Consider the following 14,747-nt stretch of genomic DNA (forward strand, 5'->3'; position numbering starts at 1 on the left):
GAGATGTTTCTTCTTTAAAAAGAGCTTCCTCGGGAGTAGGAAGAAGGGAAGGAGGAGATGGGTCAGAATGGGATGAGGCATCAGAAACAGATTCAGACTGGGAAGGGAAGTTTCTTCTTTGAAAGCCCTCCAAGGGCTGGGAGAAGAAGAGGAAGGAGGAGGAGGAAGAAGAGGTGGAGAAAGAGGAAGAGGAGGAGAAGGAGGTGGAGGAGGAGGAAAGAAAGGAGGTTGGGGGGCCTATTTTTTGCAGCTTGTGGGAGAATACCAATGAAGAGATGCAGTCAATCAAGTGCCCTCTGACCTTTTTCTTCCTTCTTTCCCGTTTTTGTTCTCCTGCTATTCTTTTATTGCTATACTTCATGTCCCCTACACTCTCTCCCTCATTTCTTCTACTCTGTCTCCCTTCTGCATCACCCTTGGGCTTGGATTTACATCCTTTATTCACCCCGCCCTCATTCCCACAGCACTTACATATCCGTAATTTCTGTATTTATAATAATGTCTGCCTCCCTCTCTAGACTGTAAGCTCCTTGTGGTCAGGGAACGTGTCTACCAACACTGTTATATTGTATTCTCCCAAGAGCTTACCACAGTGTTCTGCACACATTAAGTGCTCAGTAAATACGATCATTTGACTATCACACTTAACACCCCCATTAAAGCTCCCTCCCTGTTTTGGGGTAGTAAAAATGACACCAAAGAGAGGGGAAATCATGTGAGTAAATCAAGTACACCATATAGTGTCCAAGAGAAATACTAATCAACAGGGATCCCGGTAAGTCAAAAGTGTTATTGCATTTTTAACAGGGTCGATTTAATCAGGGGTCCATTTACTACGCAGAAGTTGGCTCACCAATCAGATTTGTTTTCCCAACAATTTTAGCTGAATAAGAGCAGTAAAACACCACTGCAAAAAGGTCCATAGGCCCCTTCCTCTCATGATGTCCCTGTTGTTGGGCTGGGATTCCATTTCTGGTCATCTTATCAAGTGACACTGACATCAACATCCTATAGTTTGGTTTTACCTATTGTGTTTGTCGTGTTTAATGAAAGGTCACGAAAAATCTGCTGACCCCCTTCTCCCAGCTGCTCCAATTTCACCTATAGTTCACATATGTCATTAGCATAAAAAGAAATTCATTCAGGTCACAGCTCCTGGCATCACATTAGTAAATTAAATATGCATAGAATTCAGGCAAAGAAATACTTTGTAATTCTTAGCAGATGCTTCTGACAAATGAATAAAATATCATTTTGCCTCAAAGCAAATTATTCACGCAAAAATTTCTTTTGGGACTCATTTTCAAAGCTTTCCTCACCATTGTTCTTTACCTTCATACTTAAATTTCACCTCCATTTAATTTTTTGGAAAAGTACACTAAAGCAGCTTTAGTCAAATTAAAAGCATAAGAGTTGAATTTTTGTAGTTCTGGTTTAGACTAAAAATGCAACTCTCAATCAATTTTTAGGGTGCAAAACCTTAAGTAGGAAGAGTATGGATCATAAAACTGAAAGCTTAGGTCATATACAGCTTAGTGAATTGCACAACTCTGTATGAAGTGTTTAGGAGAGTACAATAGCACAATTGGTAGGTACATTCCCTGGCCATAAGGGCTTTACAGTTTAGAGGAGGAGATGTACATAAGCGCAAAGATGGGGTGAATATCAAGTGTTTAGTGCTTAAAGAGTATTTATCAGATGCTCAGTTAAGTGATGTTCCTGTTGCTAATGAAATTTTCAAGATGGAAATAGAGCCTTTCTGATCAATCACTTCTTCACATGTCAAAGTTTCACATGTGAAAGTCAAAGTTAAGCATGGAAATGAGATAGTAAGGCCGTGGACATCCAAAATGCCAAAGCTTCCTAAATCTTTTCTTCTTTTTCTCCTCCCGCTTCTCTACAGAACCTCTTCACACACCTGTTCACTGAAATTCAACAAAGCATTCAGGATATCACTAATTAGAGAAAACGGATGCTGCCCCTTTTTGCAGATTGATGAAGATTAGAATTTTAGCTCACTGCCCTTCGGCCTTCCTCCATTTGATGAAAACAAAGGAAGTGCCATGTCTTCACTTCTTCCTACTTTTTTCCTGACATATTTAGCTAAAGGCCATATCGTGTTTTGATCATATAAGTCAGCAGACGAGGATGAAATAACTATGTAAACTTTCTTCAGTTTCATGTGTTTGAGGCAAATCTGATTAAACAATGCTCCAATGACTGGGAATTTCCCACAGGACCCCAATTCAAATGATTCAATTAAGCTAGCAACCTAAAACCAAAGTCTTTTTCAATAAAGTACCCCTAGGTGTCCGTGACATCGCTAGGGGTTGGAGATGACTCGACAGCATAAGACAATATCTGGTACCCCCTTATCCCAACACGACTAGCCAAAAGCTTAAAAAACTGCTTACTTGAATGCTGGGGCTGAAGGGCTATTAGAGTCCCTTGGGGATGAGTACTTTGATGCCTAAGAAAACTCTAAGCAACTCACATGCTGCCCCCAAAAGGACCAAGGGGCTCCTCAAGTGACACCTGGAAAAAATTGAATTAACCAGAACATCCATGTTTCCAGACAGGCTTTCTATCTATGCATCCCAAAAGGTTTTTCTCTGGTATGGGTGTAATACCCCCGACTATTTTAAAAATGAAAGGTGCCAAGTGTACTCTCATACAAGATGTGAAATCTCTTTAAATGTTTCATAAATATTTGAGATGCCAATTTCAATGAACCAGATAAAGTTATGCTACAAATTTGATAAGCCTGCAACCTGAATATTTTTGTTCTTTCCAAATTAAAAGTGCCTAAGCCCATCCCCTGCGGATTAACAAAATTAAAAAAAAGACTCAATCAGGAAAGAGTCCCTAAATAATCAATGACTTGAAAAGTTTTCTCAGGAAGGATTTCTATATAAGCATAAATGAGCATAAAGTTTCAAAGCCTATGCATAGTTTACTGTGCACTGCATTATTTCCATAACCATATTCTATGTTACATTAGAAGTGCTTTATTTGTCAGAGTCTGGGCACCCACAGGGACCATTACATATTAGACCTCTGCTTTGCTTCTTTTGCCTAAGAAAAATAATTAGAGCTGTTCAACTTGCAAATGATTAACAGTTTCATTTTTAGAACACTACTTCTCCCATGCAATTATCTTGCTTTTTTACTTCATTAAAGCTCTCTCAGCAGTCTGGTAAAATGTCAGGTGTGGAATCCTTGCTCTGAAAGGTAGGTGTGAAAGATGAAAAAGCAGTCCGCCAAGAACTTAATTTCCTGACAACACATCAATTCATTAGCAGCCAGTACAGTGAAAACTCGACCATCAAAGCGTAAGTATAGTGGAAGCCATTACTCAGTGGAAGTGTGTATATACTGAGTACCTATAGAAGACGGCAGATATATAGAACAAAAGACAGAACCCTTTGCTAAGCATTTTAAATTAAAGTGAGGAAGGCATGCATCCAAATACTCACTTCCAGCAACTCTGAGACAATGGGCAGTACTTCAGGGTTACAAATATCTATTGAGTCATCCCGATAGGTCTTCTTTTTGTAACAAATGTTCCCGAGGTGCAGTATTGCAGACAGAAGAGAGAAAATTCTAGAAAAATGAAGTGATTACATTCGAGTTAGAGTGGAAGGATTTTATCCTATCCTCCTCAACCACATGTCCCTGTCCCAGGCAAAAACGCAGACACATTTCACTCCAAGTTCATAATACGTTAACTAACCTTTTAGTAAATTTCAATAGGAGGCACGTAGGCAAACAAGAGCTTTTTTAAAAAAATTTAAAAACCTGCCCAAACCACTTTCTGTAGAACTTCTTACAATGTGCACCATCAGGCCTTCAAACATGTCTGCTTTAACATTTTAAAATACAAGGTTCAGGTAAGGATAGGAGCTCATTTGATTAGAGTGTATAGTCAGTTTCCTTAGACCACAAAGGTTGTGTTGTTAACCAACCCTGTGTTAAGGGAAACTCAAGATACCCATATGCAAGCCTTCTTCACTCAACCGTATCTTCTGAAAACACACACTTTATTGAAGCACATATGCACTGACAGAATAATGTTCCCTAATTAATTATTCAAAAGTGATCCATCCAAAATCTGTAGGCAAAATATGTGTTATGGAAGAACTGCCTACATTTGGAAAAAGAGAGCTAAATTTTAATTCACTAAATGGCACGCATGTGCCTTAGGTTTAAAATCAATGTACAGTCATTGCGGAAATGGCCATAAGCGGTACAAAGGCAAATTCCTGGTTCTGAATTTCTATCTGAAATAACTGTTTTCTCCCTCTTGACAAAAGACATGGCTCTAATAAGAACAGAGGCGACAGTTTCAGTAGGTGAGGTACCTAACCGTAATGCACTAATATAATCCTTGGATACCTTTTGAATTGCTTCATAAGGGCTTCAATACTAAATTTACCAAATTTTTGCTGAAATATTTCATAAAATAAATGCATAAACGTAAGTCATATTCCATCACTGGTTCATTTCCAGATTAGTATAAGCAGAAAATCAGGATTACTTCTCCCAGATTTTCTTATACACTGCATCCAGAGGCCATGTACATGTGAAAACTGAAAAATTCTAGTACAGAATGCTTCCATAATATACTTTCAATAATAGGTCTTGCCATCAGTATCTAATTATAAGATCATCATAATAAAGATAATGTTGGTAGTTGTTACGCACATACTGTGTACCAAGCACTGAGAGAGATACAAGATAATTGATTGGACACAGTTCCTGTCCCGCATGGGGCTCAGTGTCTAAGTGAGATGGAGAACAGGTATTGAATCCCCATTTTGCAAATGAGGAAACTGAACCCAAAAAATTTAAGTGACTTGCCCAAGGTCACTCTGCAGGCAAATGGCAGAGCCAAAATTAGAACCCAAGTCCTCTGACTCCTAGGCCTGTGCTCTTTCCACTTAGTAACACTGTTTTTTATAAGAAACAAGACAAATTACCAAGGCAATTTTAAATGTACTAATAAAAATGTATTGAGTCAAGCAATTAAAGTTTAAAAATAAGAATACTCAAGTATTGAGTGAAATGATAATTTAAAACATGCAAACCAAATTTCACACGCTTGAGACTTTGAAATTACCCCTAAGTGCCACTTTCATGCAAATGCCTTATTTGTCCAAGAGATAAACTATACAGTCTTATTGATATTTGCAGTAGCTGTACAGGGGGAGATATCTGCTTATGGATTTAAATTTGTGCTAACAGTTCTTTAGTATATAGTACACTTTTAACAGGATCTTTAAAGTTGCTTTTATTTGAAAGAGGATTCGCTGGATAATAACTATTTCTTGGCTGATCAGAATTCTGTTGAACAAGATAGAATGCAATTTACATTAAAGTTCACCCAGTAACACATTCCCTCGCCTTATTCATGACCTAAGGACTAACCAATCTTATTAAGGGTTTCAGGTGGTAGCAATACATCCACTGTATTCACCAACTGGTACTGTATTATTATTATTTTAAATAGAAGATTTCATTTATTTTGGGTTACCACTGCCAGTAAGGATCATTTCTCCTAACACGTATTTTCAAATGGGCCCCATCCTTTCTTTCCTTTCTCAAAAGAGAAGCGGAAACTTTTCTGACTTGTTGGCCTTTTGGTTATGAATGCATAAGGTAAACTCACTGTCTGCGGGTCTTTGGGAGAAATCCCACCATCTCCATGGCCAGCTGTAAGCGTTCAAAGTCATGTTTCAGATCCTCACCCTCAACAGTGAAGCAGTCCTGCTCCGTTAACACAGAAGGAAGACATTTTTAAAAACCTGTTCAAATTCCATAAAAAAACCCAAATTTGTCGATCCCAATGAAATGATATTAGTGGCTCATTTCCAGGACTTTCATTTCATTTAACACAGTATCACAGTTATTACCCCCATATTTTTTAGTCCCCACACATTTTTAGTCACCATGCACAGCACTACTGCCAGAAAACCAGATGTACAAACTGAAAAATTCTGGGAAACAATGTGGAATCAGTCAATTTTATATCAGAAACAGGAATGGATTCCAACTATAAATACTAAATATTTGAATTGATAGTACATAAAAACTTCCAAAGGGATGAAGGCATAACCTATTCTTAGATTTCCTAAATTCTGATACTTAAAGATACCTTAGGATTTTAACCTATATAGTATCTTTTTCTGATTAAAACACATTCTTGGTTTAGGGAAATAAGAATGCTTTTCTTATTTTTAAATGTGGGAACTGACATTTAGGAATGATGGTATTTGTTAGGTGCTTTCAATGTGCCAGGCACTATACTAAGCGCTGGGGTTAGATAAGATAACAGAAGATACTCAGGTTGGACACAGTTCCTGCCCCAGAAGGGGCTCACACTCCATTCCACTTATCTTTGAGACTAAATGATGATTTTAAAGGATTTCCATTTTAATTTTTGTGGTTTATCATACAATTTCTATTGTAATATGAATTTATAAATGGAAATCTGAAAATCTTACATTAATGGGATATGTATATGTGTTATTTTACTTAAATGGTTGCTGTTATACCATGCAGAAGATTATGGTTTCACTAACAAAACATTTCAATTCATTATTCTAGGTGAACACAGACATTAAAAAATTATTCTTCTAAATTCCCTGAAAAACACATTATTGCAACGCTTGTTCAAGACACAATTTTTTACACTCTGAAATTCCAAAATATTCATAGATTCTTTATGTGATGCAAATTTGCTCAAATCAAATATGGAAGAAATCTACCTAGGTGGAAATCTAAGCCTAGGAGAGAAATAATCCTTAACACATACATTTCCAATCTGTATCAAAAAATGATGATATATTTGGAAATTGTGGACATTATGTCTCAGAAATAGAAGCTATTTGTAAACTGAAAATGGAATAATGAGTTCAGTGGGTGAAGCTATATCATAATTTTTACTGATTAAAACTCCTCCAAGCTCTCTGTCCACTCTTTCAAAGACTTCCCCTCTTCCTCCCACCTCCTAACTCCACAGAAACTACCCACTCTAAGGTCACCAATGACCCCCTGGCCAAATCCAAAAGTCTTTACTTCATATATATTTGGCATTTGTTAAGTGCTTATTATGTGCCATGCACTGTACTAAGCGCTGTGGTGGGTACAAGCAAAACAGCTTGTCCCTGTCCCACACTGGGCTCATGGTCCCAATTTTACAGATGAGGTAACTGAGGCCCAGAGAAGTTAAGTGGCTTGCTCAAGGTCACACAGCAAATAAGGGGCAGAGCCAGAATTAGAACCCAGGTCCTTCTGAATTCCAGGCATGTGCTCCATCCACTAGGCAACATTGCTTCTCTACTCCATCTTAATCCTCCTTGACCTCTCAGCTGCTTTTTGACACTATGGACCAACCACTTCTCCTTGAAAAGATCTAATGTTAGCTTCACTGACACTGTGCTCTCTTGGTTCTCATCCTACCTCTCTGGCTGCTCATTCTCAGTCTCACCACCTTCTCCTCTGCCTCCCACCTAGCTGTGGGAGTCCCTCAAGCCTCAGTTCTGGGTCCCCATCTATTCTCCATCTACACTCACTCTCCTGGAGAAATCATTCGCTCCATGGCTTCAACTATCACCCCTTGTTCTTAATTCCCAAATCAACACCTCCGGCCCTGATCTCTCTCCTCTGCGGTCTTGCATCACCTCCTGTCTTCAGAACATCTCTACTTGGTGTCCAGCCAAAATCTTGAACTTAACATGTCCACAACAGAACTCCTCATCTTCCCACTCAAACCCTTTCCTCATTGTTTTTCCCATCACTGTAGACAACATCACTAACCTCCACAAACCTATCCTCGACTCATTTCAATCATTGAACCCATGTCTTTAATCTGTCACCAAATCTTGAGGTACAACCTTCACAATATTTCTAAAACTTGCCCTTTCCATGCCCTTCAAACTGATACCATGCTAATCGAAGCACTTACATCCTGCCTCTATAATGAAGGTTTTTTCAGGCAGGGAACATGTCTACCAACCCTGCTCTATTGCATTTTCCCAAGCACTTAGTAGAGGGCTCTGCACACAGTAAGCATCACTGATTGACGGACCACTGCATCAGCCTTCTCGCTGACCTCCCTACCTCCTGTCCCTCCCCACTTGTCATTCATTCATTCATTTGTATTTATTGAGCACTTAACGTGTGCAGAGCAGTGTTCTAAGCGCTTGGGAAGTATAAGTCAGAGATGATCCCTACCCAACAACGGGCTCACAGTCTAGAAGGGGGAGACAGACAACAAAACAAAACATGTACACAGGTGTCAAAATCGTCAGAATAAATAGAATTATAGCTATATGCACATCATTAACAAAATAGAGTCCTTACTTCACTCAACTGCCTGGGTCATTTTTCTAAAAGATCTTTCAGTCCATCTTTCCTCTCTCCTTGAGAGCCTCAAATGGTTGCCCATCCACTACCACATTAAATAGAAACTCCTTACCGTCGGCTTTAAAGCACTGCACTCAATCAACTCTCTCCTATCTTACCTTGCTGATTCCTACTACAGCCCAGCCCTCACACTTCACTACTCTAACCCCAACCTACTCACTGTAACTCGTTCTTGCCTATCTTTTTGCTGACCTCTTTCTCACATAATCCCTCTGGCCTGTAACTCCCTCTACCTCCATATACGACAGACCACCATTCTCCCTTCAAAGCCCTACTGAGAGCTCACCTTCTCCAGGAGGCCTTCCCAGACTGGGCCCCTTCCTTCCTCTCCCCCAACTTCCCCTCCCCATCACCCCCGCCTTACCTCCTTCCCCTCCCCAAAGCACCTGTATATATGTACATATGTTTGTACGTATTTATTACTCTATTTATTTTACCTGTACATATTTATTCTATTTTATTTTGTTAATACGTTTTGTTGTCTGTCTCCCCCTTCTAGACTGTGATCCCGCTGTTGGGTAGGGACCGTCTCTATATGTTGCCAACTTGTACTTCCCAAGCGCTTAGTACAGTGCTCTGCACACAGTAAGCGCTCAATGAATACGATTGAATGAATGAATGAATACCCACCTTCAAAGCCTTATTCAAATTACATCTCCTTCAAGAGGTCTACCCTAAGCCTTCATTTCCCTTACTCTGTCTTTCTTCTGCATCACTTCTGCACTTAAATCTGTAGTCTTTAAGCCCTTGACCAAACTTGTATTTTCCAAGCTCTTAGTACAGTGCTCTGCACACAGTAAGTGCTAAATACAATTGAATGAATGAATCCACCCTCAGCTCCACAGCACTTACATATATACTTTCTTTATTTCTTTATTTACTTTAATGTCTGTCTCCTCTTCTAGATCATAAGCTGCTTGTGGGCAGGGAATGTGTCTCCAACTCTGTTGTACTGGACTCTTCCAAGCACTTAGTACAGTGCTTTCCACACAGGAAATGCTCAATACATCAATCAACAATTTATTGAGTGCTTACTGAATGGAGAGCACTGCACTAAGTACTCGCGAAGAGTACAGTATAACAGAGTTGGTAGACAGGTTCCCGGCCCAAAAGGCGCTCACTATCCAGAGGGGTTATACATACATTAATATAAGTATATACGCTATGGATATGTACATGACTGGTGTGAGGCTGAGGGAGGGGTGAATAATGGTGCAAATCCAAGTGCAAGGACATCAGAGACAGGAGTGGAAGAAAAGGAAAAGAGGGTTTAGTTGGGGAAGGCCTCTTGGAGGAGAGGTATGTTTTAATATGGTTTGAAGGTGGGGAGAGTTATCATCTATCGGATATGAAGAGGGAGAGTGTTCCAGGCCAGAGGCAGGATGTGGGTAAGAGGTAGGTGGTGAGATGGACAAAATCGAGATACAGTGAGGAGGTTGGCATTAGAGGAGCTAAGTATGCAGAATGGGTTGTAGTAGGAGAGCAGGAGGTAAGGTACTGGGGGGAAGCTGACTGAGTGCTTTAAAGCCAATAGAAGGAGTTTTTGATGCAAAGATAGATGGGCAACCACTGGAGGTCCTTGAGGAGTGGGGAAACAAAGACTGAACAGTTTTGTAGAAAAATGATCTGAGCAGCAGAGTGAAATATAGACTGGAGCAGGGAGTGACAGGAGGCAGGGAGGTAAGGATGGAGGCTGAGGCAATGATCAAGGCAGGATAGGCTAAGTGCTTGGATTAGCATGGTAGCAGTTTGGATGGAAAGGAAAGGGTGGATTTTAGCAATGTTGTGAAGGTGCCAGGATTTGGTGGAAGATTGAATATGTGGGTTGAATGAGAGAGTTGAGTCCAGGATCACGCCAAGGTAATGGGCTTGCGAGACAGAGAAGATGGCTCTGTCTTCAGTGATGGGAAAGTGACAGGCAGGTTTTGGGAGGGAAGATAAGAAGTTCTGTTTTGGACATATTAAGTTTGAGGTGTCAGCAGGACATCCAAGTAGAGAAGTCTTGAAGGCAGGAAAAAATGTGGGACTGCAGAGGACAGAGATCGATAAGGAGATGTAGATTTCAGAATCTTCTGCACAGAGAAGGCACCTGAAGCCATGGAAGCAAATGAGTTCTCTGAGGGAGTGGGTATAGATGGAGAAGAGAAGAGGACTAGCCCACTGTTGGGTAGGGACTGTCTCTATATGTTGCCAACTTGTACTTCCCAAGCGCTTAGTACAGTGCTCTGCACACAGTAAGCGCTGAATAAATACGATTGATGATGATGATAACTGAGAACTGAGTGACTCTCACAGTAAAGGGGTGGGAGGCAGAGGAGGAATCCGCAAAGAAGACTGAGAATGAACGGCCAGAGAGATAGGAGGAGAACCAGGAGAGGAGAGTGTCCATGAAGCCAAGTTCAGATGTTTCCAGGAGAAGGGAGTGGTTGACAGTGTCAAAGGCACCTGAGAGGTCAAAGATGACAAGGATGGAGTAGAGGCCACAGGAAATGGGATAAAGAATTGGCATATTTGCTGCCATGTTTATTAGCCTTTGGAAGAAAGAAACCTGCAAATCATTTATATAAAATTAAATATTACAAAGTAAAAAATAATATCTCTGGCAAATTTAAGGATATTTTTCTTCCCATTAACATGACAGAGTTTTAGCATGCTCAAGTCACGCAAGACAATGTGAAGAAGGCAAACTCTAGGAGACATATCTATGATTCAGTCTTTCAGCAACTGGTGTTTCTTGAATTTTGGAACTTTGACAGAAAGAGCAAACTTCCACTCATTCATACCTTAAGACTAAACAATTCAAAGAACTCAATATCCTAACAGGAAATATGGAATTTTGATGAAGAATGTTACAAAAGGGAAAAAAAAAAACATTGATAGAAGGACTTTAAAAAGTCACTTTCTATAACTATAAGCTGTATAGAATTTTCTATTCTAGGACTCCAGAGAACACATCCAATAGTAACTGATTACTGAGAAGAATGATTTATGAACTTGAGAGGAATGACATGTCAAATTATGAAGTTATTTAACCTCTCTGTGCTTAAGTTTAATGCCTATTACTGAACTCTTCTAGAAATTTGCCTAGGAACACAAATGATTGTACCACACACTCAGTTCTGTCACAAGACATGTTTTCAATAGAATATGCAGTTTGGCTAGAACACAAGTAAATAATTAAGGACCATTCTTCCAACAACATGAACCTGTTTGGACTCGGCATGCCACGTAATGGAAGAAACTGCATGTGGATAGTAGTAATAATAATAATGGCATTTGTTAAGCGCTTACTATGTGCAAAGCACTGTTCTAAGCACTGGAGAACTGTTCTAAGAGTACAACATGAGTGCTCCTTAATGTGAGATTTTATAAGAATATCACCCTCACAGTTCAGAACGGGTGTATAAATACCACATTTTATCATTACAGCCAGTGAGTCCATTCAAGGATACCAGATTTCAGTTATTTTGGCTCAGAAATGATCACACAAAGCAATTACATAAGTAAGATTTTTCTGGTCCCTGGTCTTCAGTGCCCAAATATATACATGAAAGACTTAAAATAAAAATTTTCAAAATAAGCTCATCTATGTTTCTGTGAATAAATAATCTTTTTAAAAACAAATTGAAGATTTCCCTAGGAAATTGGGTACTGTTGCTAGCTTCAACATTCAGAAATGGGAGATTCTATGTTTTAACTGAGTCATTCTCAGTGGCATTTATAAATTATGCTCTCATGTATAAACATCCAACCTCAGGAAACTAATTGGTGACTAGATACAAATTAGTTTGTTGTCAATTGATATTTTTCCAAACGCCTGAATGATACAATGGTCAACGTTTCTAATATCATAAGCAGGGTGACTTCTTGAAGAAACATTTACAAAATTAAACAAACTCCAGGAAAAAAAATCTCACTTAGTTATCTATGTCTTTTCTTCACCATAAAACGTGAACTCTTGGTCTCACTTTTTAAATTTCTGAAGTCGATTAATTTTGCAATTAAGTTAGCTGAGTTAGTAACCATATGCAATAAAAACAAGAAGCATGCTTTCTGGAGCAAGACAAAATAGAAAAAGGATACACACAGACTAACAAAACCAGACATAAGAGTTCAACCCTTCATTTAATTCCAGAAGCGTGGGAAAGGATTCTATCTTTTTTGGTCATTTCAAGCTTGGAATTGACTATACTTAAAATGCCACTGAATGGCATAAATATCAGTCAAAATTCTGTCCGAGCTTCTTTAAAATTATCAGGTCTGAATTTTATTTCTGCCTCCAGGATTCTGATTTACAGACAATATGCACTCATACTTTAATTTGTTAGCTATCAACTTCAGGTCGTTTTGTGATAAAGAAAGAGCACAATTTTGAATGCCTTAAGTAAAATGCATGGAAAAATCATACGTATGAGTTTACAGAGCCAAAACGCTAAATGACGTTTTTTGATGTGGAAGATAAAATCAGCTGATTTTTAAATGTAAAAATTCTAGGTACTGTAATTTCAATGCCAATGCTCTGCTTAAATCTCTCAACAAAATTAATTCATTTAGAAAAATGTAAGGAAAACTCAAGGCATGAGAGGGTTTGTCACGTGACCAATGGAGAAGTTCCAAAGGGAAAACAATTATATTCAGGTAGTTGGGGGAACCCAAAGATAACACTGTGGGTTGATAGAGATTAGTTATTGAAGAAAATAATAATAATAATAATAATGGCATTTGTTAAGTGCTTATTATGTGCCAAGCGCTGTGCTAAGAAAATAAAAGTGACCAAAAAAGAAGAAGATTGGCATTTTTACCAATCAGCCACTTAAGTGTTAAAAACCAGACTTCTGGTTATTTCTTGTTCTGGACTGGGTTTCATTTGACCTTGCTTTCCTCCAAATTTTGCAATGGATGAAAGATCAAACTAAACAAAATGATACCCTTCACCAGCAACAAAGAATACGCATGTACTTGTACTGACCGGCTCAGAGTCATAGTAACAATCATCCCAGCTCTGTCTGAGGGGTTTCTTTGTCATCTGAAAGCAAGGCAGATTGATTAGGTAGCATTTCAGTCACACACACACATCCCCTGATCCTTTTAGGAAAAGTCGTTTAGGTGGTCTACTGGCTCTATAACTTGCAGAAGCATAGCTCTTTTGGCACGGTTGCACTGCGTCAGAGAAACACAATGAAGATTTAGATATGGGCGAGGGGGATCATCACCCTATAACTCAAGATTTCTTATTGTTTTCTCACTGCTACATTAATGCACTTCTCATATATACCTTATACTATAAAGACTGATTTACTTATATAATGCCAGTGTGCTTTTATTTCTATAACAGGTCCCCGATTACAGCATTCCACTTGAGGGTTTTATTACACTTTTTAGGTAAAGACCACTGGCTTAATTTTGGACTTCCGTTCCAGAAATGGAATAATTGCAATGAACAGCTATCTCGCAGTAACTCATACTGCTCAACTACTCTGGGAATGACTGTGGTGCTATCTGGAGCAGCTTCAAGGGAAATTCTGCTTAATTCCCCTCAAGAAGAAGAATGGTGACTATAATGCTCTTCAGTGTTTAGGGAAAGTGATGTACTCATTATAACTGCTTACTTTTTCCAAATATAGCACATCATATTTTTGAGTGAGGTTGGCAGGATCCATACTGGCAACACCATGGCTGCATCCTGAATCCACCAAGTCACCACCCAAATGTCAAACTGATTTTTTTTAATAGCTTTAAATTACAGTACTAAGCTCAGATTATTGTCACTACAAAAATACACATTAAATATTTAAGAATGAAATAATCCATTAGGATTGCAATTAGTTTTTCTTTTTTGGATTGGCAGCCTGTACATGGTTTCAAAGGGTGAATTAAAAAAAAAATTGAAATAAGGGCCGCTTGCGTGAATTAGTGGTGTGATACCAGTATTTGTTACTACGTTTCAAAATCTTACTGAAAGTATCAAGTATACCTTCATTGGGCATGGTGATACTTAAAGAGTAGTGATGACTCACACTAATGGAAATTACTGAAAAGTGTGAGTTTTCACCTCAACCACATAAATGGAAAAAAAGACACTGAAACCTGCTATTCAACTGAAGAAATTATGTCACTTTTCCACTACAAATTAGATACTTCCAAATAAAGTTTTCTAAGAGGAATGTGGTTGATGGATTTGACTCTGAACTATCAATAGGCTTATTTTTTTTTTGAAAAAAAAAAAAAACCCTTATAAAACACTCATGTTATAAGTCAGTCATACACATGGATGCAGTTACATGCAAGGAGTTATATAATACAGACCTGCCAACAGACAA

General features: G+C 38.7%; 1 protein-coding gene across 6 annotated transcripts in view; it reads right to left on the reverse strand.

Moving 5' to 3' along the window:
• MYO9A (myosin IXA) overlaps nt 1-14,747 on the reverse strand; it is a 322,627-nt gene that overhangs the window by 150,274 nt on the left and 157,606 nt on the right. For 5 of the 6 annotated variants that reach the window (XM_038746411.1, XM_038746413.1, XM_038746412.1 and 2 more), the window contains exons 6-8: nt 13,397-13,453; nt 5,669-5,766; nt 3,477-3,603 (exon numbers count right to left, since the gene is read on the reverse strand). In XM_038746411.1, the coding sequence (XP_038602339.1) occupies nt 3,477-3,603; nt 5,669-5,766; nt 13,397-13,453 (282 nt within the window). The remainder of the gene's footprint in view (nt 1-3,476; nt 3,604-5,668; nt 5,767-13,396; nt 13,454-14,747) is intronic. The other variant, XM_038746410.1, reaches the window with a different exon arrangement.

This window comes from Tachyglossus aculeatus, chromosome 5 (genome assembly GCF_015852505.1).
Source record: "Tachyglossus aculeatus isolate mTacAcu1 chromosome 5, mTacAcu1.pri, whole genome shotgun sequence".
In the NCBI taxonomy this organism is placed as follows: Eukaryota; Metazoa; Chordata; class Mammalia; order Monotremata; family Tachyglossidae; genus Tachyglossus; species Tachyglossus aculeatus.